A 13,756-nucleotide genomic window follows, 5' to 3' on the forward strand; every position below is an offset into this window, starting at 1 on the left:
GTCTCCGTAGTGACGCACTTGGAGGGAGGACGGGGGCGGTGGCTGCTGGGGGGGGGTGTTCTCCCCGTGTCCCCTACTCTCACTCGGGCAGCCGCCGCCGCCGCCGCCATGTTGGTTTGAGAGGCGATGACAGGAGGCGGCCGCGGCATGTGGGACTGAAAAAGTGCAGGAGGAGGAGGAGAAACAAAGCTCTGAGAGGAAACTGTTCCCGGGCTGAGGAGAGGGAGGACCCGGCCTCTTCCGGGGACCAGCCGAAGTCGGCGTCGCCGGAGCTCGCGAGGCCGGGGAGGGGAGGGGAGGGCGGAGACGGGGGAGGCGGAGGCGGAGAGGAGCGCCGCGGCGCTGGCGACGATGCGCCCCGACCCTCGCGGCTGCCCGGAGGCGCCCGCGGCCTGAGCCCCGAGCGGCCGTGGAATGCCCTGGCCGGCCCCGAGCCGCCCCGCGCCCGCCGCCCCCCGCTCGGTCGCTCCGCCCGGCGCTCTCGCTTCGGCTCCCAACTAGTTAAATGCCCTTGGGCGCGGGGCGCCGCGGCTCGGCTCCCAGCCCCGGCGGCGCGAGTTGAGCCGTTTCCTGGGCCGTCCGCGCGGGCCCCCGCGCGCGGCTGCTCGGCGGGGTCGCCGGCCGCAGCTCGGCCGCCACTCAGCGCTCACGCGTCGATGTGTAGCCGCATAGTTATCTGTGTACATGCACGCTGGGGCATTTTCCCCCTGCTTAATGAGGACTTGACTCGGGAGCGAGTGTGAATCACTGCCGGGGCTGGGAAAGGAGGAAGGCGGATTTAACCCCCTCCCACTCCGCTCCATGTCCGTGTGTCACTCGGCTTGGTCCACCTGGCGCGGCCGGTCCTGGGGTTGCTGCTGCTGCTGCTGACGGCGACGACGACGACGACGGGAGCTGCCGCTGCCGTCCCGGGAGTTTCCTCGCTCCGGCCACTCAGCTTCTGGGGATTGCGCCTCTTCGCACCAGAACCTCGGCCAGGCCGGCACTTTGGCTGCGAAATAACTTATTTTTGGGGGGGGCAAAAGCACATCACGAACCAATCAAAAGGTTTATTTGTCTAGCTTGAAGACTTCTGCTCTTTTTTGTTTGTTGTGGTTTTTTTTTTTTCTTTTCTTTTTTTTTTTTTTTGGCGTAAACATCTGGGTATATATCAAGCAGCAAGATGTCCAGTAATGTCCCGGCGGATATGGTAAGCGAAGGCTAAGTTGTGGCACTCTTTGATTTAATTGTGGTCTCCAATCTTACTTAATCAGAAGGGACGCAGGCGTGGGGCGAAGGTTTGCTGGGGACTGTCGAAAGGCCACGGTGCTAGTAGATTTGGAGAAGTTGGAGCTTCTGGTTTTTTCTTTTCAGAACTGCTTTTAATATGGGTTTTCTCATTTGGTTGCATTTTCTAAGCCATTTGAAGACAGTGGAGGAGTAGGTGAATGTAGCAAGGCAGCTTAAAAGTGGAGGAAATATCTCCCTTTTTGCTGGAAGCCTCTGAACACTTGTATTTTAATGCTTCTGAAAGCGTCAGTGACAGTGGGCAGAGCTGAGGACGGGTGTCCGTAACGAGATACATAGGTGGACACGGAAACGGGAATCTTGCTCTGTGACACAGACGAGATCATTAATGCAGTAGGGACAAACTTGATATATTTCAAGAAGAGGGATGCACATCATCTCTTCCAGAAAAAGTATACTAAAATTCGCAGTGAGCTTTTTTTTTGAAATGTCTGGGCGAATACGTGTGGCAACAGAAACATTAATATGCTTTGGAATTTTCACAAATCTAGGCTGGCCCTATATTTGTACGTGTGAATATTCCAGGGCTTTTTAGTACCAAATATTTAGTAGATTACATCTTACACGTTTAAAAGCTAATGAAACATATTATCGAGACTTCAGCACTGAGTGTGGAGAACTTGAAACAAAAAGTACTCTTGTTTATTGACGCCTTTTGTTTATAAAGGTTAAGGTTGTGAGTCAGTTGACTAACAGTAACTGTAACCTTACTTACAGTGCTGGGGGGTGAGTTTGTGTGAGTGCGGAAATTACATTTTGCAGTCCCAGGGACAGACATAATGCAACTAAGAGGAAGGTGAATAATCTTGTTTATGGAAGAATTGTGGTTAATGTAGTTATGCTCACTTGTATTAAGTTAACATTTGAGTGTTTCTGTATTCCAGTAGAAAAAAAAATTGAACTTTGCTGATGATTAAATTTTAAAATGTCAGATATTCTACAGGAGCAAACCTCATTTACAGACTTTAAAGCAAGAAAAATTAAATGACTGTAAGCGGCTTATTTTGACCTTGATTTAAAGATATTTTACTTATGTTTAATTTACCATTTAATGCACTATTTAAATGCAAAAGAACCACTGTGTTCTGTCTCTTGGGTGGCCACTCAGCAACCTTACACTCTCCTTCCTGAGACTTAAAACTCATTGCTTTTGTCCTTTTAGTTTTCCCTTCCCTCCTGCTGTGTACACATGAGAATAGTCTCCTGGCTGGTTTAGGATGGCTGGACTTGGTTTCCTCTACACCGCTCTGGAAGTCGCGGGGAGAGGTCTCTTGACAGAGCTGGGAAATGCTATTTCCCGTGTTCTATGAGTGATCTGTGGGCTCATAGCCTCCAGCAAAGATTTGCTCTCTCCAAAGCCTCCATTTTATACCGTCAAGCACAGTGCAAGATATGTTCATCCCAAGTACCATTTATTCTGTAACAGAAGTTGTAAAGAAATAGATTTGTGTGCTGAAAACAGTGCCACTACTTTCTTTAGGTCCAATGAAGAAGAAAAGCTGTAATGTGCGTAGCATCAGTCACAAATTGAGATGAATTGGGGAATACTGTTTCCAATTCAGAGAGACAGAGGGTTTGGAAGCTGATGTTAGGATCAGGGGACTGGGAAGTAGGGGCAGGGTTTATTAATAGCTGCAATTATAAAATATAACTATCTGTTTTAGACTCTGTGTTAAGGCCTTGATGATTCTGTGGTGCTTTGAGATCGCTTGATTAAAGGTGATATGCAAGGGCAAAGCAGTATTATGTAATAAACGTATAATGCCCTGATGATGCTATTTCAGAGTATGTACAAAGGTATAGCTCAGGTTAGATTGTTCTGAATATTATGTCTTATTTTCTAGCTGTTAAACTTTTTGAGGTTAAGATTTTTTTCTTTGTTAAAGCCTTTTAAACCTTCATTTGCTATTACTTACCATTGCATTTTTGCTTAAGTGCCTTCATTTGATATGTGCCTAGAATTCCCATCTTTTTGAACTATAACGTAATAAATATTAGTTGGAAGTTGTCAATTAAATACTTTATATTTATTAAACTCTTCATACCAGTAATTGACAGTTGATTTTAGTTTACATTCATGACTTAAAGTGAGAACAGTTTACCACTCTTTGAATCTTGAAAAGCCCATCTCACCACTCCCACATCTTTCCACAACTAACATTTCCCTTGCAGCATGATTCTAAATTGATCAGGATATGTACTGTTCAATCCTCTAAACTTGCAAATATGAATACATGTATTTTGCTAGGTGCAGCAAAATGTTAAGCTTTCTAAGTGTTGACAGTTAGTATGTGCCATTTAGAAACAAATGTTACACTCTTTTACATTTTAATGGTGCTTGTCAGTTATATAGGAAAATCCTATTTGGGAAATGGAGTGTGTGGGGGATGAAGTTATAACCCCTGTAATGATTTCATTAGAGATCATTTATTCTTGAGCTACAGTAATTGCTAAATCAATTGATGTTTGATGTTTTTGGTAAAGTCTATGGCTATGATTATGACTCACTTTAAAATCGATTTTTTAGCATTGGTTTTTGTTTTGTAAATAGAACTCACATTTAAAATTTATTTTTAAACATTCAATGTGTTTTTGTGTTTACCATTAAGGAGTCCCTTTAGCATCCAAACTTAGTTAATTTTTTGGAGCGGGGAGAGGCACCCCTAGTGAATGGATTTGCTATTCTCTTTAGAAGAATAATTTGAAGTTGGTCCTTTTATTACATTCTATAATATATATGTTTTATAAATATTAATGTGTTTACATGAAATACTGTTTTTTCTTTTGCTAAGAGTGATTAAACTAGATTTACTAACATCTCAGTGTATTCACTTATTTGTGAAAAAAGTCTGAAAATATCTGAGTAGAATATCATTATAAGACATTTATTTAAGTGATTCATTTCCTTTATTTATTTTTCAGACAAGATCATGGTTCCTGATGGAGCAGTATTCATTGTTTTTAATCGTAGCGTGACTCATATTAACAACTGTAGATATTTATTTACTGTCTATGTTAGTAATAAAGACTGCATAGTAGTAGTAATTTTGCTTTCTGGATTGAGAAAGTTATACATTCTTTATATATAAAAGTATTTGGGCTGCTGTTTAGAGCTTTGGACTGAAATTATACTTTATGATTATCTATTAACTTGAAAACTCTACTTAAGAGAGAAATTGATAGTGTGAGAATAATGGCAAAGCAATTTTGGTATTTGAAACATTTTTGTTGATTAAATGGTTAAAGAAAAGCCCTGTGTTTTTAAAACCTGCTAATGTAGAAAATATAGCAGATGTAACAGTTTTTAGTCAGGAGTTAAATGAGATAATGACAATTCAGGTTTTTTCAGTACATTTTATGTGCTTAGTATTTTTATTGTAATTTTTGTTATGTCACTTCCATTCATGGAAGAATTATTTGGAGCCCTCTTGTGGACAGGAAATTACTAAAATGAATTTCCTTTCAAAGTGAACTTTTATCACTTTTCCAACTTAAAGTAAAATGACAGATGCAGAATATACCAGGGAAAAATGCCATGCTAGAAAAAGGTCCAGAGAATAGAAAATTTTTAACATTGAGAAAAGTATACTGAGATTTAATGCCAAAGGATTTTGTCTCTTACCTCTCCTTTTTAATTTTCTTTCTCTTGCTACAGTCTTATTTCAGGTCTAAGTTGGGAGGTTTTATGAAGCTCCCAACTACTGTTTACATATGTTTGTGTGACTTTATGAATAGCTTAATAAATAATATATCTCTAATTGAATGTTTCTCTAAATTGTTTTATTATTGTTGGTCATTTTGAAGCTGTAGTGTGGCCTTGGGAGAAACTTTGTTACCTGTTGTTGGTCTTCTGTTGGCCTTGTTTGTGTCTTTCAGACACAGTCTGATTACCAACAGAGCTCATTTTTACTTTCTTACAACCTAGGGTTAGGAGAAGATAAGGAACTTGTTTGATGCCATGTAGCTAGGAAGAAGTTGAGCCAGGATAGGAATTTGGGTCTGATGGTACTTAGTGATAGACATCCTGTACCCTTCCCCCTGCCATACCTGAGCAAACACTGCTAATACCTCAGGCACGTTTTCCTGAACTGGGTGTCTCAGATTCCTTCCCAACATTTTGCTCCAGGCAGTCACTGCTGGTTGGTCTGAGCCAGCATGGTAGGTAGAAATGAAACCTGTTTTATACATCTTTGTAATATACTGTGTAACTTCTGGATTCGACTGATTTTAATGAAGGTTGTTTTAGTAATTGCTAAAATTAAAGGGGTTGTTTTTTAAACTTGTTGAAGTTTTGAGTCCTCTTGTGTATATATTGTTATACAATAGAATTTCCCTATAAAAATAACAATTTGAATGCTTTTCATATGTAGCAGATTGATTTGTAAAGGCTTTAGTGCTTTTAGGACATTTTGTTTTGGTCTTCATACTTTAACTGCTTATATATATGATGCAGATATAGAGTCTCTATTGATTGTTTCAAATCTAGTAGCATTTTTTATGATCCAAGTAAAATATATATGTGGGTAGTTTTCCTACTAGATTTTGAGAAGAACATGTTGTTTCTACTGAAGAAAATTATTGAAGTTTGGCATTCTGTTTTTTGTTTATGTAGTTAAGATGGCAATTCATTGTGTCTAGACAAAATGTTCTTGTGATATGTTTTCCTTTACTTTCATACAAAATTGGTCTAGAAATATTCCTGCTTTTGTATCTTCCTTTTTCATTTAGTCATATGTCATGAACATTTATCTATACACATAAGTTTAGAACCATAGTATAATTTTGAATTTTGAATGTAATAGACATTCTTAAACCTAACTGTGTGCCTTGTCAGATTATTCTCTTAGTATAAAACTCTTTGGATGTAGTTGCTGTGGCAAAAGATATCTGTTCATTTTGGGGGGTCAGAGGAGGAGGAGGATACATATTTCCTAATTTTAAAGCATCCTTGAATTTCTGGGTAAACCTTGCTTTTTCATTATGCATTATTCTTTTAATATGATGATACTTCATTTAGAATGTTTGTAATTTTGTTCGTGAAAAAGATAAGACTATCAATTTTAATTTCTTGTAAAGTCATTGATAGATTTAAGTGTCAGTGTTACGTTGCCCTTATAAAATGAGCTGGGAAATGTTTTTTAATTCTATGGAAGAGTTTGTGAAGATTGATTTTATTTCATCTGTGTTACAAAGAATTCACTGGTGAAGCCATCTGGAGTTTTCTTGTGAAGATTATTGATTGTATTTCTTTAATACATGTAAGACTATTCCCATTTTCTGTTTATCAGTTTTTACAGGTTTTGCTTTTTAAGGGATTTGTCCATTTCATCTAAATTTTCCAGTTTGGCTTAAGGATTTTGCATATCCTCCTATTAGTGTTTTGATATTTTTAGTATTTATACTTATATCTGCTTGTTATTTTTAGTATCTATACTTATATCTGCTTGTTATTTTTAGTATCTATACTTATATCTGCTTATTAAATCTGCTTGTTAGTAACTTGTGCCTCTTTTTCTCATTCAGTCATTTATTTGTTTATTTTTTTTTTTAATTTTTTTTTGAGACAGTATCTTACTCTGTTGCCTGGGCTAGGGTGCCGTGGCATCAGCCTTGCTCACAGCAACCTCAAACTCCTGGGCTCAAGCAATCCTTCTGCCTCAGCCTCCCGAATAGCTGGGACTACAGGCATGCGCCACCACGCCCGGCTAATTTTTTTCTATATATTTTTAGTTGGCCAATTAATTGCTTTCTATTTTTAGTAGAGACGGGGTCTCACTCTTGCTCAGGCTGGTCTCGAACTTGTGAGCGCAAATGATCTGCCTGCCTTGGTCTCCCAGAGTGCTAGGATTACAGGCATGAGCCACCACGCCTGGCCCCATTCAGTCGTTTTAAAGATCCAATTTTCAGCTTTAAAATATTCTTTACTTTCTATTGATTTCTGCTTTTATGTTTCTTTCTTTCTTTCTATTTAAGAAAAAATTAATTTGCTGTTTTTTTCTTTTTTTGAGACAGGGTCTTGTCTCCCAGTCTAGAGAAATTACAGTGGTGTCACCATAGCTCACTGCAACCTCAAACTCCTGGGCTAAAAGATCTTCCCGCCCAGGTCTCCCAAAGTGCTAGGATTACAGGCGTGAGCCACCATGCCTGGCCCAATTTGCTGTTCTTTTTAAAGATTCTTCGGATGGGTACTTAAGTCATTAATTATCAGTCTGTCTTATTTAATATATGTATGTACTCAGAAATGGGATTTTGCTATATTGCCCAGGCTGATCACAACTCCTGGGATCAAGCCATCCTCCCACCTTTGCTTCCAGAATAGCTGGGGCTACAGGCATACCATGCCCAGCTCCCTTTTTCTTTTTTAATGTTTTATTTTTTTAATGTATACAGTTATGTCTATGAAATTTTCCTCTTAATACAACTTTAACTGGATCTCACAAGTTTGATTTATATTATTTTTGTTATTAAATTGAAAACATTTAAAAATTTCCATTGTGGTTTCTTCTTTGATCCATGGGTTATTTAGAAATAGTATATTGCTTAGTATCTGAGCATTGGGGATTTTTCAGCTATATTTTTATTATTGATATCTAGTTTAATAGTGGTGTGGTCTGGGACCATTTTTTTCTATGATTTCAATTGTGGGTAACTTGTTGACACTTGCGTTGTCAATTTTAGAAAATTGAGCACAGTGTGCCATGTATAGCAATTAAGTCAAGTTTATTAATCATGTTCAATTTACTGTAACACAATGGGCTTTTTTTATCACTCAATTGTTAAAATCTCCAAGTGTGTGAGAATTTGTCTATGGTTTTAGCTCTCAAAGTTCACCTTGTATATTTTGAGGCTAAGTTATTAGCTGCCACGAAATTTGTGATTGTTGTATCTTCCTACTGGATTGATCCTTTTATCATCTTTATAGTAATATGTTTTACTTTAAAGTCTATTCTTTTGGATGTTAGTATAGCTTTCTGTTGTCTTCTCTTTCCATCTTTCTCCTTTAACCCTTTCTTTGTTCCTTTTTTTTTTTTTTTGAGACAGGGTCTCGCTTTGTTGCCCAGGCTAGAGTGAGTGCCGTGGTGTCAGCCTAGCTCACAGCAACCTCAGACTCCTGGGCTCAAGCAATCCTGCTGCCTCAGCCTCCCGAGTAGCTAGGACTACAGGCACGCGCCACCATGTCCGGCTAATTTTATATATATATATTAGTTGGCCAATTAATTTCTTTCTATTTTTATAGTAGAGACAGGGTCTCGCTCAGGCTGGTTTTGAACTCCTGACCTTGAGCAATCCACCCCGCCTCGGCCTCCCAGAGTGCTAGGATTACAAGCGTGAGCCACCACGCCCGGCCCCTTTCTTTGTTCTTATACTTAAGATGAATCTTTTTATTTATTTATTTATTTTTTTTTTTTTTTAAGAGACGGGGTCTCACTATGTTGCCCAGGCTGGAGTGCAGTGGCTATTCACAGGCGCGATCCCACTACTGATCAGCACGGGAGTTTTGACCTGCTCCGTTTCCGACCTGGGCCGGTTCACCCCTCCTTAGGCAACCTGGTGGTCCCCCGCTCCCAGGAGGTCACCAAGATGAATCTTTTTAAATATCATACTTGGGTTTCATTTTTTACTAAGTTTGATAATCTCTCTTGTTTTACATTTAATGTAATTACAGTACTACATAATTTGGGTTTAAATTTACCATTTTGGTATTTATTTTCTACTTCCACCATCAGTCCTTTATAACTTTTCCCTTCTATTTCTTGCTTTCTTTCAGATTAATCAAACATTTATTCCAACCCCCTGCTGCTGCCCCCTTAGCTTGTTGCTTGTTTGTTGTTATAAATTATCATCTTTTCTGGTTAACCTAGTGATTACAGTATACATCTCTGACTTTTTTGAGTCTGTTGTAAATTACTGTCTTCATCATTTCCAGAAAAATGGAAGGGCCTTAAAACTTTAATTTCATTTACCTCTCTTCCAGCCTTTATTTTATTTTGAACCCCAGAGACATCATTGTTATTGTTGTTGAAGTAATAGTAGTAATAAGAATAATGCTGTTGTGGGTAAAATAATCTTTACTCATTTCAATTTGTCCTCACTTTTACCCTTCTGGAACCTATTTCTTTCTATTTGAGGTCTTTATTTCTTTATATATGTCTTTCTTTCTTTCTTTTTTATCGTATTTGCATCTGAATAATTTTCCCTTTATTCAAGGAACTCCCTTTAGTATTACTTTTAGTTCATATCTTCTGATAATGAATTCTTTGTTTTTGTTTGCCTGAAAATTTGTTTATTTTACCTTCATTTTTAAAGGGTCTCTACTTTCAGCCTTGAGCACCTTCAATGTGTTATTTTATCATCTTTTGGCTTCCACTGTTTATGTTAAGTCAGCCTTTGGATTTATTGTTGTTCCTTTGAAGTTAATGTATTTTCCTTTGGATATATTTAAGATTTTATCTTGTTTTTGGTTTTCAGCAGTTTTACTATGAGGTACTTATGTGTAGCTTTTTTTTTTTTTTAATTATTCTGCATGGAGTTTGCAGAGTGTCTTCAGTCTGTCTTTGGCTTGCTGTGTTACTCACTTTGGAATTTTCTTAGCTGATATTGTATTCTATTCAGTTTTCCCCTTTATGGGACTACAGTATGGGTATGTTAGGTCATTTCACTCTTTGCATTTTTTTACCCCTTTCTGTCAGTTCGGAGATTTTTTTACTAACCCATCTTCAAGTTCACTGATATCTTCTCTGTCCAGTTATACCCAATTATTGAGTTCTTAATTTTGGTTTTTGTATTTTTAGTGCTAAATTTTGTGTAGATTCAAGTTCTCATGGTGTTTTCATCTGTTTTCTTGAGTGTATTGTTATTATAAAATTCTTGTCAGACTCTAATACCTATGTGTCCTGTGAGGCTATTTTTGTTGTCTGGTTTTTGATCATTTGATCTTTTTTACTTGGATGTCTGGTAATGTTTTATTAACATAATGATGAAAAAATATCGAGGATCTAAATGATAGTTATCTTTCTCCACATAGGATTTAATATTCTCTGGTGGACAGTTAGAAAACATTGATCACTTTGATTGATATGGCATGAGGTTGAATAAAGGGCAGTCAGGAAATTCTAGTACCCTCACTCCTGGTGCAAAGCCCTACTAAGGTTTCATTTGAAAGTTTGGAGTATTTAATAAGATGCCTTTTCCTTGGAAAATCCTGAATTTCAAGTATTGTGAGGCTAATGAAAACTCTGCTTAGCTTTTTAGCTTCTTTGCAGCATCGTTTTGCTGTAGTTTCCAGAATTTCAGTCTATGCTGTTTATGATTCAGCATATTCTGGGAAAAGTTGAGCAGAATGTTGGGTTTGTTTCTTGGAGTTTCCTTTTTTTTCTGGGATTCTCAATTCATGGCTACCTTTGTAGTACAGAATTCTAATTTTTGTCTTCCCAGTCCTGTGAAGCTGGGATGCTGCTGCTTTCTCAGCTTTGCCTTTTGCCCTGTGCTGGTTATTGGCAAATACCTTAAGAGGGAATAATAGGGGTCTTCTCAATGTGTTTCTCTTCTCTAAAGGATCTTAATCTTAGCCCCTTATGTCCTGGCTCTTGGTTATTCTCCCTATGCCTTCAAATAGCTGGGGATTTAGGGATATTCTATATCACTTTTATAGTTGTTTTCAGTGGAAAATTTGGTCTGATATAGCTATGCCTTCATAGCTAGACCTAATTGCCTTTTTGTGTCTTGGTTTCATTTTTTGCTGTTTTGTGCTACAGGATCACCAGTGATCTCTCTCTTCTAGCCTTTTAATAGCTAAGAATAACTAAAATTAATTAAATACTTAACTGTGTTACCTACCATGGCACCATCACCCAAGCAGTTGCTTAAGTCAGACATCTCTAGGAAACATCCTTAGTTCCTGTCTTTTCCTCATCCTCCATAGCCTATCAATTTCAGAGTGTATCTGAAATCCATCCACATCTCCATGCTACCATCCTAGTTCAAGCACTATCTCTTTCCTGGACTACTGCATTATCTTGGAACTAATCCTTTTACTTTTCATTGACATCCCCCTGTAATACTTTTGTCCAAAAGTACTTGAGTGTTTCCATTGAAGAATAAATTTCCATAAAATAAAATCACAAATCCTTACCATGGCCCTTCAGAGTCCTACATGATCTGGCTCCTGCCTAGCTTGATGGTCTCATTTGATTTACTACGCTTCAATTATACTGGCTTCCTCTCAGTTCCTCACACCTGCTGCATGCTCTTACGTTGACCTGGGCTGAGTCCTTGGACACCACCAATCCCTTTGTTTGGGAGGCTTCTCAGTATAATCTTATATTCTCTATGCATGGGTTGTGCCTTTTTTCTTTCCTCAGAGATACCTTTCCTGACCACATGAAAAGTTGATAGTCTTCACTCCCTTGGTTTCTGTCTCAGGACCCTATTGAGCTCTTAATCACACTTTGTAATTCATTCCTCCCCAGTAGGTGAGAGATTCCAGAAGGGTAGGCATATATTAATATATGTTTTATTTGCCACTATAACCAGTACTTAGTATGGTGCCTTTTGTTTAGTAGGTTTTTCATAAATGTTTGTGGATTAAAGGAGTAAATGACTATTATAGGTACTGTGCCAAGCTCATTATCTGAAGCAGATTTAATCCATCAAAAAATTCTCAGAACAAGCCCACCAGGTAGGTAGGTGCTAGTGTTAACTGCATTTTACTGATGAGGAAAGTGAAGCTTAGTGATGTTTGATAATTTTCCTGCAGCCAGCTAGCTAGGTGGGCTTTTTTGTGTTCTTGGATTTTTTTACTTCTCTAACCTTTTGACCAATTTTCATCTTCTTTAGGTCATATCCTCTTTACTGTGTCTTAAAGCTAATGGTTATGGATATACCAATATTCTGATATTTCAACTGTAGTTTATTGCCTTTGCTTAATATTTAATTAATTTTTTTTTTTTTTTTTTTTGAGACAGAGTCTCACTTTGTTGCCCAGGCTAGAGTGAGTGCCGTAGCGTCAGCCTGGCTCACAGCAACCTCAATCTCCGGGGCTCAGCGATCCTACTGCCTCAGCCTCCTGAGTAGCTGAGACTACAGGCATGTGCCGCCATGCCCGGCTAATTTTTTGTATATATATTTTTAGTTGGTCAATTAATTTATTTCTATTTTTGGTAGAGACGGGGTCTTGCTCAGGCTGGTTTCCAACTCCTGACCTTGAGCAATCCGCCCACCTCGGCCTCCCAAAGTGCTAGGATTACAGGCCTGAGCCACCACGCCCAGCCTTAATTAATTTTTAACATTTTAATTTTAAGGTTTAATTTAATAATTTCAGTGTTAATTTTAACATTTGCTGAACATTAAGCCAAAATGTCAGAAAAGAAATTTGAAGTTTGTAATGGAAGTTGAGAAAGAGTTAACTGAGATTTGGTGCCTTTAATAGGACTTAAGTGCTTGAAGTGGTGGATCTGCTGTGTGGCTATCAGGTATTGTGAGTGATTTTGCAAGCTATAAAATCTCATTACTTTGTGACTGTGAGTAGAAAGACTATGCTATAATTAATTATACATATTTTGTATGTATTTGAAGAAAACATTTTTGAGCCTTTTATACTTTAAGGACTGCCTAGTTATACAAATTTTAAATTTTAGCACTCAGAAAGACCAACAAAATTTCCTTTCCATATTAGGCATCATTTTTTTATCTTTACTTATTAGTCTATATGCAATAATTCTGTTCTTTATTCAGAAAATCAATTCTTAATAATAAGCAGGGGCACGGTAGCTCATGCCTATAATTCTAGCACTTTAGGAGGCCGAGGCAGGAGGATTGCTTGAGCTTAGGAGTTCAAGAACAGCCTGAACAAAAGCGAGTCCCAATCTCTATAAAAAAAAAAATAGAAAAATTAGCTGGGTGTGGTGGTGTACACCTATAGTCCCAGCTACGTGGGAGGCTGAGGCAGAAGGATTACATGAGCTCATAAGTTTGAGGTTGCTGTGAGCTGTGATAAGGCACTCACTGCAGCCTGGGTGACAGAGTGAGACCCTGTCTCCAAAAAAAAAACCCAAAACAAAAGAAAGAAAGAAAAGAAAAGAAAATCAGCACTTAGTCACACTATTATTTGTTGAATACCTCCTGTATGGTAGGTACTTTTTTAGGTTTTAGTGTACAGTGGTGAAGAAACAGACAAAATCCCTCTCCTAATAGAGGTTACATTTAAGTAGTAGGGATATGGATATAGACATTCAAACAGAATAAATAAGTAAATAGTATAATATACTCAATGGTGATAAGTACTACAGAGAAAAATAAAGCAGGAAAAAGGAGTTGGGAAGTGCTAAGAGTATGTGAGTTCGTTCAGTTTTAACTAGTGTGATTGGAAGGGCTCACGACGACGTTGATATTTGTGCAGGGGTCTGAAGGAATTGTGGAACAAGCTATGTATGTAGCTTTCTTGGAAAATTATCTTCTGTGCAAGGGGAAT

At 38.3% G+C, this 13,756-nt stretch overlaps 1 protein-coding gene across 1 annotated transcript in view; it reads left to right on the forward strand.

The window, feature by feature from the left end:
• The first annotated feature begins 668 nt into the window (after positions 1-668).
• UBL3 (ubiquitin like 3) overlaps positions 669-13,756 on the forward strand; it is a 54,391-nt gene continuing 41,303 nt past the window's right edge. Inside the window, exon 1 of the mRNA XM_012746544.3 lies at positions 669-1,189. Within this exon, the coding sequence (XP_012601998.1) occupies positions 1,163-1,189 (27 nt within the window). The 5' untranslated portion in view covers positions 669-1,162. The remainder of the gene's footprint in view (positions 1,190-13,756) is intronic.

This window comes from Microcebus murinus, chromosome 13 (genome assembly GCF_040939455.1).
Source record: "Microcebus murinus isolate Inina chromosome 13, M.murinus_Inina_mat1.0, whole genome shotgun sequence".
Classification (NCBI taxonomy): domain Eukaryota; kingdom Metazoa; phylum Chordata; class Mammalia; order Primates; family Cheirogaleidae; genus Microcebus; species Microcebus murinus.